Below are 16419 nucleotides of genomic sequence, written 5' to 3'. Positions count from 1 at the left end.
TTTGACATTGCAAATAATAACACGTCTGCATCTTGTATTTTGTTGATTTTCTTTCAAGAGTTAAATCACTATAAAAATAATAATTATATTAAAATTATATATATATATATATATATTTAAGCATTTATATTTAAATAATTATATGATATATTTACATTTTCCGCCAAATTTTCCTCACCAGATAAACTCGATCAGTCAGTGACAGTCGCACACACTCAGGTCTGTAGTTAAAGAGGCAAAATGACTCATGTTAAAGTATGAAAACTTGTGCAGAGTTTCAAAGAACAGAGGAAACCGGTTCTTTTTTTGTTCAGTGGATTTGTTTGAAATTGTGCTGTTATTTTTTAGGTTCAGGAAGTTCGTTCTCTGAGGCCAGTTACAAGCCGTCATTCCTCCCTGACGAGGAGCTGAAACATCTGGTGCTTAAGGTAACACGACCGCAAAACACGACCGCAAAACGCAACCACGAAACGCAACCGCAAAAACACAACCACGAAACACGACCGCAAAACGCAACCACGAAACACGACCGCAAAAACGCAACCACAAAACACGACTGCAAAACGCAACCACGAAACACGACTGCAAAACGCAACCACGAAACACGACCGCAAAAACGCAACCAACCCGCAAAAACACAACCTCAAAACACGACCGCCAAACACAACCGCCAAAAAACACAACACGACCGCAAAACACAACCGCCAAAACACAACCACAAAACACGACCGCAAACACAACCGCCAAACACAACCACAAAACACGACCGCCAAACACAACCGCAAAACGCAACCACGAAACACAACCGCAAAAACGCAACCGCAAAAACACAACCTCAAAACACGACCGCCAAACACAACCACAAAACACACGACCGCAAAACACAACCACAAAACGCAACCACGAAACACAACCGCAAAACGCAACGCAAAAAACAAACCTCAAAACACGACCGCCAAACACAACCTCAAAACACGACCGCCAAACACAACCACAAAACACGACCGCCAAACACGACCTCAAAAACTTAACCACCAAAACACAACCGCCAAAACACAACCGCCAAAACGCAACCGCCAAACGCAAACCGCCAAAACGCAACCGCCAAACACAACCGCCAAACACAACCACAAAACACAACCGCAAAAACACAACCTCAAAACACGACCACAAAACACGACCGCCAAACACGACCGCCAAACACGACCGCCAAACACGACCTCAAAAACACAACTGCCAAAACGCAACCTCCAAACGCAACCACAAAACACAACCTCAAAAACTCAACCACCAAACACAACTTCAGAACACAACCTCGAAGCACCACCGCCAAACACGACCGCCAAAACACGACCTCAAAAACACGACCGCCAAACACAACCGCCAAAACACAACCGCCAAAACACAACCGCCAAAACACAACCGCCAAACACAACCGCCAAAACGCAACCACCAAAACGCAACCGCCAAAAGGCAACCGCCAAACACAACCGCCCAAACGCAACCGCAACCGCCAAACGCAACCTCAAAAACACAACCGCCAAATACAACCTCAAAAACACAACCTCGAAACACAACAAACACAACAGCAAATCACGAAACGCAACGTCGAAACGCAACGTCGAAACGCAACATTAAACAGATTTATCCTCCGTATTGTGATGTTGTATCGTCTCTCACGTGTTCTAACGATGCCTCGTCTCTTTTTCTCTTTCTCTGTCGTGTTCTCAGGCTGCAGACGGGTTCCTTTTCGTCGTGGGCTGTGATCGTGGAAAAATCTTGTTTGTCTCCGAGTCCGTGACAAAGATCTTAAATTATAGTAGGGTAATGGTTTTCCTTCTGTCATTACATCAGTTTCAGCTTCAGTGGTGAAACACGATGAAGGAAAAGGAGTAACGTACTCAACATGGCATAGGTTTAGTCCTGGTTAAGTCCTGGTTTAGTTCTGGTTTAGTCTTAGGTTAGTCCTGGTTTAGTTTTGGTTTAGTCCTGGTTCAGTTCTGGTTTAGTTCTGGTTTTGTCCTGGTTTAGTCCTGGTTTAGTCTTAGTTTTGTCCTGGTTTAGTTCTGGTTCAGTCCTGGTTTTGTCCTGGTTTAGTTCTGGTTTTGTCCTGGTTTACTTTTGGTTTAGTCCTGGTTTAGTTTTGGTTTAGTCCTGGTTTAGTTTTAGTTTAGTCCTGGTTTAGTTCTGGTTCAATCCTGGTTTAGTCTTGGTTTAGTCTTGGTTTAGTTCTGGTTTAGTTTTGGTTTAGTCCTGGTTTAATCCTGGTTTAGTTCTGGTTTAGTTTTGGTTTAGTCCTGGTTTAATCCTGGTTTAGTTCTGGTTTAGTTCTGGTTCAGTCCTGGTTTAGTCTTGGTTTAGTCCTGGTTTAGTTTTAGTTTAGTCCTGGTTTAGTCTTGGTTTAGGTCTGGTTTAGTTCTGGTTTAGTTTTGGTTTAGTCCTGGTTTAATCCTGGTTCAGCCCTGGTTTGGGTTGTTGGATTTATCACGGGTCCGGGCGGGTGCGGGTTTTTTGGTTGGAGGTTGATCACGTCGTTGTTTCTATGGAGATGTCATTGCTCTGCCTGGAATGTTCCGCAGTGTGACATTAAACAGCTCTACTTTACATTTATTCAATTACAGGTGAGTTTAAAGCTCAAAAATACCTATAAGAACAGACATTCTGACTGTGAGCGGGGTCGCCTCTCCACAGATCTGACCTGTAATCTGGTCTGGTTTGGTCTCCATGGAGATAGAAAAGTTTAACGCCATACTGTGGAACATTCCAGACAAAGCACTTGACGGAAAATGTACACAATGCACCTGATGTGTTTCTGGTTGTTTTGGTTCAGGTCGATTTTATGATTATGTGTGTGTGTTGTGTGTGTGTTGTGTGTGTGTGTGTGTGTGTGTGTGTGTGTCTGTGTGTGTGTGTGTGTGTGTGTGTGTGTGTTTCAGGCCGAGCTGATCGGACAGAGTTTGTTTGATTACATTCACCCCAAGGACATGAGCAAAGTGAAGGAGCAGCTGTCTGCGTCTGAGCTCTACCCCCGAGAACGACTCATCGACGCCAAAAGTAAAACTGACTCATTCAGATCTGTGTTTGTGTGTGTGTGTGTCTGTGTGTGTGTGTGTGTGTGTGTATGTGTGTGTTTGTGTGTTTGTGTGTGTGTGTGTGTGTATCAGTGTATCTGTGTGTCTGTGTTTGTGTGTGTCTGTGTGTGTGTGTTTGTGTGTGTGTGTGTGTGTGTGTGTGTGTGTGTGTGTGTGTGTGTGTGTGTGTATCAGTGTATCTGTGTGTGTGTGTGTGTATGTGTGTCTGTTAGTGGTGTGCAAAAATATCAAAATATCGATATATCGTATTGTTTAATGTAATGATACAGTATCGATATCGGGGACTGCTGTATCGATATATCACCAAGTCCATTTTTTTGTATATTTTATTATTATTTTATTATTTTTATTATTATATATATATTTTTTGGTTACAGTGTTATAGTTTTTTTGCTTTTTCAGAAGAAAAAAACTATAATTTATGGGAAACATTTGACATTTTCACTGTTTTGATGATTAAAATGTTTGTGGTTCATATGAACTTTTGCACAAAAATTGGTTAAACAAAGACTTTTTTTAGTGTCACAGCCACGATTTAGCCACTGTTTTTTTATTGAACCGTATCGACTCGATTTGAAATATATTGTATTGAATCGAAAAAGCACTATATCGAGATATGTATCGTATCGGCAGCTTCATGATGATACCCACCCCTAGTGTCTGTGTCTGTGTGTGTGTGTGTCTGTGTGTGTCTGTGTGTGTGTGTGTGTGTGTGTGTCTGTGTGTGTCTGTGTGTGTGTGTGTGTGTGTGTCTGTGTGTGTGTGTGTGTGTGTGTGTGTGTGTGTGTGTCTGTGTGTGTGTGTGTGTGTGTGTCTGTGTGTGTGTGTGTGTGTGTGTGTCTGTGTGTGTGTGTGTGTGTGTCTGTGTGTGTGTGTGTGTGTGTGTGTGTCTGTGTGTGTGTGTGTGTGTGTGTGTGTGTGTGTGTGTCTGTGTCTGTGTGAGTGAAACAGCTTCTTTCTAAATATAAACTCACACTTTAGACTTAATTGAGCCACAGGGGAAATTATTTGGACACAGGAGATCACACCTCACAATTTAACATAATAACAAAGAGAAAAAATAAACGATAATAATAATTTCTAAGTAGCAAAAATGGCAAGAGGCAGGTGTAAACAAACAACATGATTATAGAAATATAAATGTACAAGTCAAAATGTATTTGTTGCTGATGCTGTTATGTTGTTGGCATCAACTTAAAGACGACAACAACAACAAAAAATCTGACAATGAACATAATTACATATTTGTACCTTATTATTTACCTCGTCTTTGCTGCACGAACAAAAGGAACAGGAAGGAGATAAATCTTATAAACCCTGCTCTTTTATAAAAATAAATGAAATAAAAAACAAACAAAAATACATATAAAGTGTGTCTCAGCTTCATGTGATGTTTTTCAGTGTCAGTTCCTGTTCAAATGAGTCTCTAGTTTCAGTACTTCTTTCAGTATTCATAGTGCAGTATCATGTAGTTTGTGAGTATTGATTTGTATTTTGTATCTGAGTATTGATGTGTGTGACTCGTGTGTGTGTGTGTCGTGTTTCAGCCGGTCTCCAGGTCCAGGCCGACCTCCCCGTGGGCACCTCTCGTCTCTGCTCCGGGGCGCGACGCTCTTTCTTCTGTCGAATGAAGTACAATAAAGTGTCAGTGAAAATGGAGGAGAAGGAATTTCAAGCTGGAACCTCCAAAAAGAAAGGTGAGAGTGACACAGAAGGACAGAAGGACAGAAGGACAGAAGGACAGAAGACAGAGGGACAGAAGGACAGAGGGACAGAGGACAGAGGGACAGAAGGACAGAAGGACAGAAGGACAGAAGGACAGAAGGACAGAGGACAGAAGGACAGAAGGACAGAAGGACAGAAGGACAGAGGGACAGAAGGACAGAGGGACAGAAGGACAGAAGGACAGACAGAAGGACAGAGGACAGAGGGACAGAGGGACAGAGGGACAGAGGGACAGAGGACAGAGGGACAGAGGGACAGAAGGACAGAAGGACAGAGGGACAGAAGGACAGAAGGACAGAGGGACAGAAGGACAGAAGGACAGAAGGACAGAGGGACAGAGGGACAGAAGGACAGAGCGACAGAAGGACAGAAGGACAGAAGGACAGAGGGACAGAGGGACAGAAGGACAGAAGGACAGAGGGACAGAAGGACAGAAGGACAGAGGGACAGAAGGACAGAAGGACAGAAGGACAGAGGGACAGAGGGACAGAAGGACAGAAGGACAGAGGACAGAGGGACAGAAGGACAGAAGGACAGAGGGACAGAAGGACAGAAGGACAGAGGGACAGAAGGACAGAAGGGACAGAAGGACAGAGGGACAGAGGGACAGAAGGACAGAAGGACAGAAGGACAGAAGGACAGAAGGACAGAGGGACAGAAGGACAGACAGAAGGACAGAGGGACAGAGGGACAGAGGGACTTTGGGACTATAGGTGTTAAGGGCCGTTCACACCAAAGCGTCAAAGCGTCCAGTTTCTATGTAAAGTCGATGTTTTGAGCGTTTTCGCGTCGACGCTCTAGACGCGCGTCCAAGGCGTCAGCGTCAAGAAGTTGAAAATGCTGAACTTTTCGCGCCAGACTCGCCGCGTCGACCAATCAGGGACGAGTATCCAGAGACGCAGCGACGTTATTATCAGGAAGAAAAACCCGAGAACCAGAACGAGAACCACAAACATGAGCGGAGCATGAATATATACACCACAATCACCGAGCACGATCACGAGGACTACACCAGAACCAGACCAGGACTTGACCGAGACTTGACCGAGACTTGACCGAGACTAGACCGGGACTAAACAAGGACTAGACAGGGACCAGACCAGTATTAGACCGGGACTAGACCAGGACTAAACCAGGACTAAACCAGGACTAGACAGGGACCAGACCAGTATTAGACCAGGACTAGACCAGGACTGATCCAGGACTGATCCAGTGTCATTAGTGGAGTATAAATATAAACTCGCCCCAGTCGTCGACCTGATCTCCTCGGCTGATGTTTTATGTCATAAAAACACTAAAGTCTCTCTCAGTCTGGTCTGACATTGTTTTGGGAAAAGAGCGGGACCGGGCTCTTGTTTCCAGGGCAACGAACGCGCGTCAAGTATTTTTCTCCCGTTCGTTCACGGCGTCAAAGACGCGCGTCGGGGGCATCTAAACTCAAATGCAAAGGCTCCAAATAGAGGCATGAAGGCATTTTTTGACACTTTGGTGTGAACGGCCCTTAAATCAGCTGATCTTAGTCTAGATACTTTTATAATGTGACTTATTATTTTATTGGATTATTGGATTATATATTGTTTTACTGTTCTGAGATCTTTTTCTAACTCCACGTCGTCTTTTATTTGAATAATCGATGCAAAGTTCATGTCTTTAGTCGACCGTGTATTTCATTTGACTACAGCTTAGTAAAAGTATTTCCAGCTGCTTTTTTAACCCTGTTGAAAGGGGACGGTGCATCTGAAGAGAAAATCTCTTGAAAATAAAATCAAACATGTTTCTGCAGAGTCCCAGAAGTACTGCACTGTCCACTGCACAGGATACATGCGCAGTTGGCCCTCCAGCCAGCTGGGGGGCGACGGAGAGGCCGAGGCCGATAAGGACAGCTCTCACTTCAGCTGTTTGGTGGCTCTGGGTCGGATCCACGCCCACTCCTCGCCTCAGGTCAACGGAGAGGTCCACATCAAGCCCATGGAGTTTGTGACGCGCTACGCCATGGACGGGAAGTTCACCTTTGTCGATCAAAGGTCAGTGTGGGAAACGTTATTCGCTCTGTAATGATCTGTGATCCAACAACCGTTAAAATAATGACTCATGTCATAACTGTTCGTGTTACTCTGTTTCGGCCAATTAAAGACAAGAACAAGACCAGAACCAACCAAATGTGATCAGATACTTAGAGTAACACACAACAGAGACTTAATAATGATGTTGGCGGTTTCACTCTGAAACTCCTTTGGGGCTGGACCAAGAAGATAAATCATGGATGTATTAAAATAACTGGATACAGTATTGTTGATTGTAGCTGCCTCCAGTTGACCTAGTGACACTCACTGGATCTACAGTGGCGGTCGCGTGCGGTCGCGTGCGCTCGCGTGCGGTCGCGTCGCGTGCGCTCGCAGGAGAAAAGACTCTACTGCACATGTTCGGTCGGCCCACAGCCACTGGAAGAACCTCGCTGGACTAAAGGCGAATCTGGGATCATGCACCATTGAGCTCAGCCCATTGACTTGAATGGGCGACCATCTTGGAACCTGGGGGCTTCAAGTCACTTCCATCTTAACATTCACAGTCTCTGTACCTGCTGCTGTGAGCCTCGTCATTTTGGTCTTAAAATGTTCTAATAATTAACCTGTTCTTCATGATCCTGGTGTTTTTATTTTGCTGTTATTTCCATAAATCAATTCTTATTCCTAATATGTTACTTTGCTCAAGATTCGCTCCTATAACTGCCGCCTCAATGAGCTTCATTTGACTGGAGCCGAACTCAGTCAGTCCACTTTTTTACACAGTCTGTGAGAGATTCCTTTAATGCCATACTGTGGAACATTCCAAGAAAAGCAATTACTAACATTTCCATGGAGACGAGCACACAGCAGCAGCACACTCAGAAAAGTTCCATAGTGCGTAAGTGTGAGACGAGACACAATTTCCACAAGACGAGACGCGATTCGAGATAAATTTCACAATCCTGTTTCTTATTTTGGCCTCACATTTTTTATTTGATTTTATGTTTTTATTTCCGTTCTAGTGCTGCTTTTAGGAACTGTAGGATTTGTAACTCGCCAACACCTGACCCTTTTTTGTCCAATCCAAATATAAACACGTGGAAAAAGTTTGTGTCATGAGTTCTTGTCCCATCCTTCATCGCTGCCCTCTAACCCTGTTGTGCCGTTGCCAGGGCGACCACCGTGCTGGGGTACCTGCCTCAGGAGCTGCTGGGCACTTCATGTTACGAGTACTTCCACCAGGACGACTGGGCGCATCTGGCCGACCGCCATCGAAAGGGTGAATGTTCCACAGGGTTTTTAAGAGAATTTGTTTAATCAGATTTAGGATTTTAAATGCCGTTCATTCTGAAAAAAACATGTTTGAATCATTTTTATGCTGAATTTTAGTTGATAAAATTTTAAAAGACCCTTTCTGATCTGTTCTAATGTTGTTTCCTCGTCACAAACAAACCTGGAGTTGTGTTTTGTTGTAGTCACACATGTTTAACCCACAAACCCTGCACATTTAGACTTAAGAGTTCTTCTCTCAAACTGAAAACACGCTGTTCCACCTTGTGATGTCATGTGGTAATACAGGAAGTGCTTTACTGTGTTTTTAAACTCCATACGACTTTGCTAGAATCATTTGGATATTTTCAGCTCTGGAATTGCCAGTCTCCACGGAACTAAAGTTAAAAAGTAGATGTTCACTTGGAAACTACCACTGAATTACATCACAAGGAGAAAAAGAAAATTTTATAAATTTAATACAAGGGTTACTCAAACATTAGCTTCATTCATCAGCCGGTTTCACTTTATAGAAACCGTCTGACCTCGCAGCATTAGGATTCGTTCACTTGACGGTAGGCGGGTATTGTATTTTCCAGGCTATTAGGCGCCCCCCACAATCCAGAGCAATACATGAATCCACTCCGGTGTCCCAGCACGACTTGAGTAAACTACAAAGCCGCACCACCCGCAGAACACACAAACACACACGGAGCAGACAGCGACCGCACAGAGAAACACACCCACAGACACACTCATCACTCCACGCCGACGAGGAACGGAACGGAGGAACGAACCGAAAAAGCGAGTGCAATGTGCCGCTTCTAGACACGACTGAACAACTGAGTCACTGCGAACACGCCGACAATCCGTTGGTCCCAGACACACCCTCCCTACACGCCACAACTGAACAAAGCCCAGAGTCACCGTGAACGAACAAACAAACAAAACCACTCACACATCACACTGTTGGGTTTCATTTAAAGTCCCACGCAGTTTATTTGTGAAAAAAGTTCAAAAATAGACCATTTAATGACAGTGCGTCTTATAATCCAGAGCGACTAATAGTGCGAAAAATACGGTACATATTGTGTACATTCTAAGAACATATATGAATGAAAAATCTCCAGGTATCAACTATACAATAGAGTCAGATCTCAGTTTGATCAATAGATTGGACCAGCAAGAAACATATTTTTGAAAGTCTCGTATGTGAATTCATCTTCCTACTGATCAAAGTGTAATTTTCATTTCGTGGTTGTAATTCTTGACATCATAACTTTTCAATTCGTATTCTGATGGATAAAATACACACATTTTATGTACGACTGGACTCATTTGAGAGTTCACAAATATTTATTTTATGCGCAGCTACAGACAAATACGCACGGATTTCTATTCTATGCGCACAAATATTTCTGAAAGCTTTCTTACTCCATAAAAGACGCTGAAAACGTATTCTTAAAAATTCCGTAACTGAAGTTCAGCTGCATTTAAAATTCAAAATCTGATTAAACAAATTAGCTTCCACTTAGGAAACACCTAAAAACACAAACTAACCACAGTGTTTTATGCTTTTTTTTCACAGTCCTACGAAGCAAAGAGAAAATAGAAACAAACTGCTATAAATTCAAAACAAAACACGGCTCCTTCGTCACCCTGAGGAGTCTGTGGTTTAGTTTCGTCAACCCCTGGACCAAAGACGTGGAGTACATCGTGTCCACAAACACCGTTATATCGTGAGTATTTTTCTTCTCGTTCTTAGTCTCATGTTTTTACTCGACAGCTTCGGATTTGATCATCGTCCGGTTTTTATTTTCCCAAAGTCACGATCACAGTCGACCGAGCCAATCAGGAAGCAGGTCTGGACAATCAACCAACTCCAAGACGTCGGAAGGTTTGTCCCAGTTTCACTTTGAACTAATCAGACTAAAAATACGAATAATTAATTTAATAAAACTCATGAGACTTACTGTGATCCACACGGACTTTTCTCTTGTTTATGAAGATGGAAAGAAATGTGTGGTTCCTTGGAGCTCTTCTCCGGGAGCCATGATTTTTCCCGGAAGCATCGGGGTCCAAATCGCAAACGAGCAGCTGGACCACAACAGGTACCAGAGTTCTGTTTTCATGCCAGTGTGTTTTAACTGTTTTACACAAAATGTCATAACACATTTTGAAGTGCGATATATCCCTGCATAAAAATATTACAGTGAACGATCATATTCCGATCAGCCTCAGCTTCACAGAAAAAGTGGAGAAGCAGATGATGCTGCAGTGAAATCCCGATTTCGAAGTGACGTAAAAAAAGAAAGATGACGCAACATCGCGGGCAGGAAATGGGAGCAGTTTTTAGGAGTTTTGGTAAAATTTGTTGGCGATTCAGTTTGGCGATTGAGAGGAAGCGGAGGAGGGAAAGCGAAGGGAAGGGCTGTGATTGGTCGTCTCTACCGCCGCTCTACAGACATTTCTGGTACTCCGCTTTCCCGCTTCATTTTGTAAATGCCAGGTTTAAATCCTCGCGGTGGCAGTGAATTAGTTTGTGGCCCATAGACCTCGACACAGATCTTTAAATCAAAAACATGAATGTGGGTTCGGTCAAGTGGTAACGGAGGGAAACAGGGTCAGATTTTTGACATTCAAATGTCTCTTATTCAGAAACTAGAGGAACTATTGAAATAAGTAAAGTATCAGAATGTAGGAAAGAGTTACACTCCAACAGGGTCAAGTTAAACCTGTGATATTCTTTCAAGTTGTTGACAAAAAAATTTAAAAACTCATGTCGGTAACGGAGGGAATGAAATATGCAGCACTTTTTGGTCAATAAATCCAAACAGTGATAACTCTTGGTTCTCACTTACATATCCTTAACAAACTGGTTTGAATATTTGCTTCATATAGTTTTCTACCATATGGAACAAGATTAGGTTGAAAAACCTCTGACTTTTTGACTCATGAGATTTTTTATTAAGAAAGGTCATGGTAACGGAGGGAAAAGTAACGGAGGGAAAATTGTTCCAACAAGTAGAAGGTGCAGGATTTTACATCATTTGTCACTTTTTTCTTCCGAATACTTTAATATTACTTCAAAATGAAAGGAAACTATTTCTATAAAATATGTCAGTCCTTCCAAGAACATTTTTATCATTTTAAATACATTTTTTTTGTGAAAAATCATGTACCTTCATCAACAGTTCAAAGATGGAATAACACAAGATATGATGAAATACATCCATTTATTTACATGATTTTCAGGTCTTTGAAATTTGAGAAATAATTTTTGTTCCATGTTTCATACATGGTCTGTTTAAAACGTATGTAACTTTAGAACCAAAAATGGTACAGAAAAAAGGTCAACAGTTTCATAAACTAGAGTACATATGTATCTGTTCAATACATTTTTATATCAGATGAATTAACTTGAATTTTTGGCCTTGTTGTTTACTTCTGCTTGACCGGGCTCATCTCTCTTACATGCAACTAGAATGTGATGACACACGTCTCATTCTCAGGACCTCACTGGATTCCTTATTAACATAATTACATATAAACATTTTAAAACAATGTTGTGTGTGTGTGTTTTTAGGATCAACTCTTCTCCCTCCAGCGGCACCGTGAGTCCTTTCAGTCTCCCACCGGACAAATCTCCACAAACTCACCACCAAGTCACCAACAATGTGAGTGTGTGCTCCCTGTCGCCTGCCAACGTGAAATCTGTTCTCTGCAAACTCCTCGATACGTTCTTCTTCGTATCAGACCTGTGTGTTGATGTGACGTGCTCCTGTGTTTTTTCCAGGTGCCAAACGGAGAGGCCACGGACATGGAGAAACCTGGGAAGTCTAATTCTGAGGAGGAAGCACAGGGGGCGGCGTTTTCAGGAGGAGACGCGCTCATGGGGAATGAGAACGGTAAATCATCTACAAACCTTTACAATATTTATACATGAGGCGCAGTGTTGATTTTTGAGAACATTTCTGAGAAGATTTTAAGTGCGTCTTATAGTCTGAAAAATATGGAAGTTAAAATATCCAAGTTTATAAAATCTGTGTGTCATTCATTCATTCGTTTTTCAAAATAAAACCAAAAATAAGAAAACATATTTGTCTCCAAAATCAAACTGAAAAAACGAATGAAGATGTGTTTTTTCAGTTTTCGATTTTGTGTTTAAATGAAAAATGGAAAAAATGGATAATGGACTGAGACCAGGACCGAGACCCGGACACAGACTGGGACTGAGACCAAAACCAGGACAAGACTGAGACTGGAACTGAGACTGGAACTGAGACTGGAACTGAGACCGGAACTGAGACCGGACTGAGACCGGGACTGAGACCGGGACTGAGACCGGGACTGAGACCGGGACTGAGACCGGGACTGGGACTGGAACTGAGACTGGGACCAGACCCGGACCAGGCTGTGACTGGGACTGAGACTCACTGGGACTGAGACCGGGACTGGGACTGAGACCGGGACTAAGACCAGGACCAGACCCGGACAGAGACTGGGACTGGAACTGGAACTGGGACTGAGACTGAGGCCGGGACCGAAAATGATTTAGTCCTGGTTTAGTCCGTTATCCATTTTTTCCATTTTTCATTTAAACACAAAATCAAAAACTGAAAAAACGAATCATTATCTGTTTTTCATTTTGGTTTTGGAGACAAATAATGAAGAAAATAGTTGTTTTTTCATTTTATTATTTTTGCTTTTATATTGAAAAACAAATGACACAGATTTTATAACATAATGACCGACATGTGTCTTTGATTAAACTCTAGAACAAACACGGGCACAATACATCTTCATTTGTATTTATTTTTTTCTCAGGTGAATCGTCGCAGCTGGACTTGGACAACGATGAAGCCACCATTTCGGCGATCATGCGCTTCCTGGCGACGGACACCAACCTGGGCACAGACTTTGAAGAGATGCACTGGTCTTTAATTTAATACTTTTCAAAGATTATTAACACATAGGTACATTTTGATTTTTCAACAAGAAGACACAAGCTCGTCCCGGCTAGTGCCCCTCAGGACTCACACCATAGACCTCAACAGACCAACACCTCTCACCTGCAGCTCAACGACTCAACAGCTCAAACTCACAACTCCTTTTTCCTGTAATCTTGAATTTTTGTTGTTTTGAAAGAACTTTTTGGGGCTGCGTACTGTCTCAAAGGGATTCGCTGTTCGGTATTTTAAAGCTGCATCGTGTCACTTTTCCGGTGGAGGCTTCATCGAACGCTTGGAGATGTTATTGCTTTGTCTGAAGTAGGGATGGGCACGATTAGTCGATTAATCGATAATTGATCATTAAGAATTTCATCGATTAGGTCGGTCACACTAACCCAGGGGTGGGCAAACTACGGCGTATTATGTCGCAGTGCTTTATGGGAAAGTGTTCTTTCGGATTATAGTGACAGGAGTCATTTTCGGGCGGTTTATTCGGACCATGAGTGAGGTAGAAGTGTTCAAGACATTACACTGCACTGTTTCCATGGTGAGTGGGTTTAAAGTAAAGTTAAAAGACCTTATAGACAATGTGTTATAGACCTTAACACGTGGAACATCTAATGGATCTGGTTTTACTGTACGTGAAAGTGTTAATGCGTGTACCCTCGTGGCATGGACTCTGTTTTTCAATGAGATCAAAGTTCTCAGGACTCGCGCTCGCCTGTGGTGTGCCGTGGAGCAGACCTCATTCACTTTCCATGAATTCTGAAGATTACGCGTCCAAACGTTGCAGCGCGTAGTGCAGAATACGTTCTTTATGAGCGTAAATATGAGTGCAGTGGAGCCGGGCTCTTTACACGTCATGTCCTGTCTCGTCTCTAGAACCGTATGTGGCCCCCGAGCCAAAAAGTTTGACCACCCCTGCACTAACCTGTTTTCCACTGAGTCGTGTCCTTAAATCCGACAGAAGCTGAACTGCGTCAGTGCACAGTTCTTCGCTTAGTTTATGGAAATTAGCCTTGAGGTTTTAAGTTTAGTTTCTGTGAGACTTGGATAAATCTGCATTAAACACATTATAATGTCAAACGGGCTGATGTGGCTCTAAAGTGGTCACGATTTATATGTCGTAAAGTTGAATTTATTTATGCAGATTAGCAGTGCAGATCGTAATAATAATGATGATAATTTTAATGATTAATCGATAATCAATCTTTAATTCTCCCGACGATCGATTAAAAAAATTGAATCGAATGCCCATCCCTAGTCTGGAATGTTTTGCTTTCTGTCTTCACGGAGACCAAACCAGACCAAGTTTACAGGTCAGATCTGCGGAACGCCTGTGTTTTCGAGCTGTAAAACCGCCCCTAACTGACATTGAACAGCTCTAACTTTCGATTTTTTTCACACGGCGGAACATTCCTGCAGAACAATGACGCGTTTAAGGAAGCGGGAAGGTGACGGGCGGGCGGCCGAAAAGCGACACGATGCGCCTTTTAAGTCTGAAGAAGTCAGTGCTGAAGCTGAAACTGAAGCTGAGTAAAGACAAAAAGCATAAAGGTATATTTTTATGAATACAAATTAACTGTTAGTAAGATTATGTCTATGATAAGAGTAGTTCTACGAGGACTAGGCTCTGTTCACGGTTACAGAAAGATGTTTGGCGAAAAAAAAAAAAAAAAACGTGCGGATGACGACGTCCGGTGTAGAGATCGATACTGCGAGGATTCAGGAGCAGCGTCTTAACGACCTGACAAAGATTTACATGAATGACGGGACTCGAATAGACCTTTAAGTGTCTCGTTTTAGGTTTGTGGAACTTCGGTTTAATGGTTTTCTGGCAAAATGTGTGTGTAAATGTGTGTCGTGTTCTACTTTAAGTGAATCCGTGTATCGTTCGTTCATTTGCTTTTCAAAATAAAACCAAAACCTTCATTATTTGTCTCCAAAACCAAAATGGAAATAACGATAATGATTTGTTTTTTCAGTTTTCAATTTTGTGCTTAAATGAAAAATGGAAAAAAACGGATAATGGACTGAACCAGGACTAAAACAGGACTGAACCAGGACTGAACCAGGACTAAACCAGGACTAAACCAGAAGTGTCAGGACGGGCCTGGAGTTGCGCCCACGTACACTGTTGAGTGATCAAGACTGAAACCGGGACCAGACCACGACCAGACTGGGACCAGGACTGAGACCAGTTCAGTCCTGATTTAGTCTTGTTTTAGTCCTGGTTCAGTCCTGTTTTTTTCCATTATTCATTTAAACACAAAATCGAAAACTGAAAAAAAAACAAATCATTATCTGTTTTTTCATTTTGGTTTTGGAGACAAATAATAAAGAAAATTGTTGTTTTTTTGTTTTCTTATGTTTGATTTTATTTTGAAAAATGAATGAACGAATGATACACGGATTAAAGGGATAGTTCAGGTTTTTTGACATGAATCTGTGTCATCCCCATGAGCGGCGTTGTGCATCCACACTGACTTACCCCGAAAGCGTCCGGTGAGCCGAGATACTGGCCGTTTTCGGTGTTGACGAAAGTCGTCCGGCAGGTTGTGCTGGGGACAGTAAAATAAAGCGTTTTTCTTCTCAAAACAATCTGTGTTCAAAAGAGTGATACATTTGCATCACAAAACCATCGTCCTCCAACAAGTCAGACGTCATAATCGCTTAGGACTATTTTCTCTCCGTTCGTATCACTGCGCACTGCCGCCAGGTGACAGCCGCGCCTGGTTCACAGCCTGGATAGTCAAGAGTCCACAAGATTTTTAAGATATATTCTTATGTATCTTATACAAACTTATATACTTATGGCTCTAGCTCTCACGTTAGCTCTCTCACGTCTGCGCACGTAAACACTGCCGAACAACTGCAGAAAGTGATGGATTCGTGCGCGGCTGTCAACTGGCGCAGTGATACGAACGGAGAGAAAATAGTGCCAAGTGATTATGAGGTCTGACTTTTTGGAGGACGATGGTTTTGTGATGCAAATGTATCACTCTTTTGAACACAGATTGTTTTGAGAAGAAAAACGCTTTATTTTACTGTCCCCAGACAACTTGCCGGACGACTTTCGTCAACACCGAAAACGGCCAGTATCTCGGCTCCAGTGTTGGGAAGGTGACTTTTAAAATGTATTCCCCTACAGATTACAGATTACATACCCCAAAATGTAGTTTGTAACGTAATCCATTAAATTACTTAAAGTGAGTAACGTAATCTGAATACTTTGGATTACTTGATATTGTCATGTTTTTTAAAACTACATGAATGAACCAACCACATCCTGAAAATTCATGTTTGTTCTCTTCAAATTGTCTGTTGAGTCCAAGTCTCCATGAACAGACTTTTGTTTTACTGTAGAGAAGAAAA

The 16419-nt window shown here is 42.4% G+C and overlaps 1 protein-coding gene across 1 annotated transcript in view; it reads left to right on the top strand.

Annotated features, from left to right (window-relative positions):
* The window catches only part of bmal2 (basic helix-loop-helix ARNT like 2), a 28359-nt gene extending 12789 nt beyond the window's left edge, over positions 1 to 15570 (top strand). The window contains exons 6-17 of the mRNA XM_055155614.1: positions 349 to 428; positions 1732 to 1824; positions 2937 to 3054; positions 4640 to 4789; positions 6601 to 6841; positions 7996 to 8102; positions 9681 to 9831; positions 9919 to 9989; positions 10101 to 10203; positions 11679 to 11769; positions 11889 to 12000; positions 12920 to 15570. Coding sequence (XP_055011589.1) covers positions 349 to 428; positions 1732 to 1824; positions 2937 to 3054; positions 4640 to 4789; positions 6601 to 6841; positions 7996 to 8102; positions 9681 to 9831; positions 9919 to 9989; positions 10101 to 10203; positions 11679 to 11769; positions 11889 to 12000; positions 12920 to 13041 — 1439 coding nt within the window. The 3' untranslated portion in view covers positions 13042 to 15570. The remainder of the gene's footprint in view (positions 1 to 348; positions 429 to 1731; positions 1825 to 2936; positions 3055 to 4639; positions 4790 to 6600; positions 6842 to 7995; positions 8103 to 9680; positions 9832 to 9918; positions 9990 to 10100; positions 10204 to 11678; positions 11770 to 11888; positions 12001 to 12919) is intronic.
* Positions 15571 to 16419: the final 849 nt, after the last annotated feature.

Source organism: Boleophthalmus pectinirostris, unplaced genomic scaffold (genome assembly GCF_026225935.1).
Source record: "Boleophthalmus pectinirostris isolate CB_2022bp ecotype Guang Dong unplaced genomic scaffold, ASM2622593v1 HiC_scaffold_2, whole genome shotgun sequence".
Lineage (NCBI taxonomy): Eukaryota > Metazoa > Chordata > Actinopteri > Gobiiformes > Gobiidae > Boleophthalmus > Boleophthalmus pectinirostris.
The sequence above is the reverse complement of the archived record's forward strand: the minus strand, read 5'-3'. Positions and strand labels throughout refer to the sequence as shown.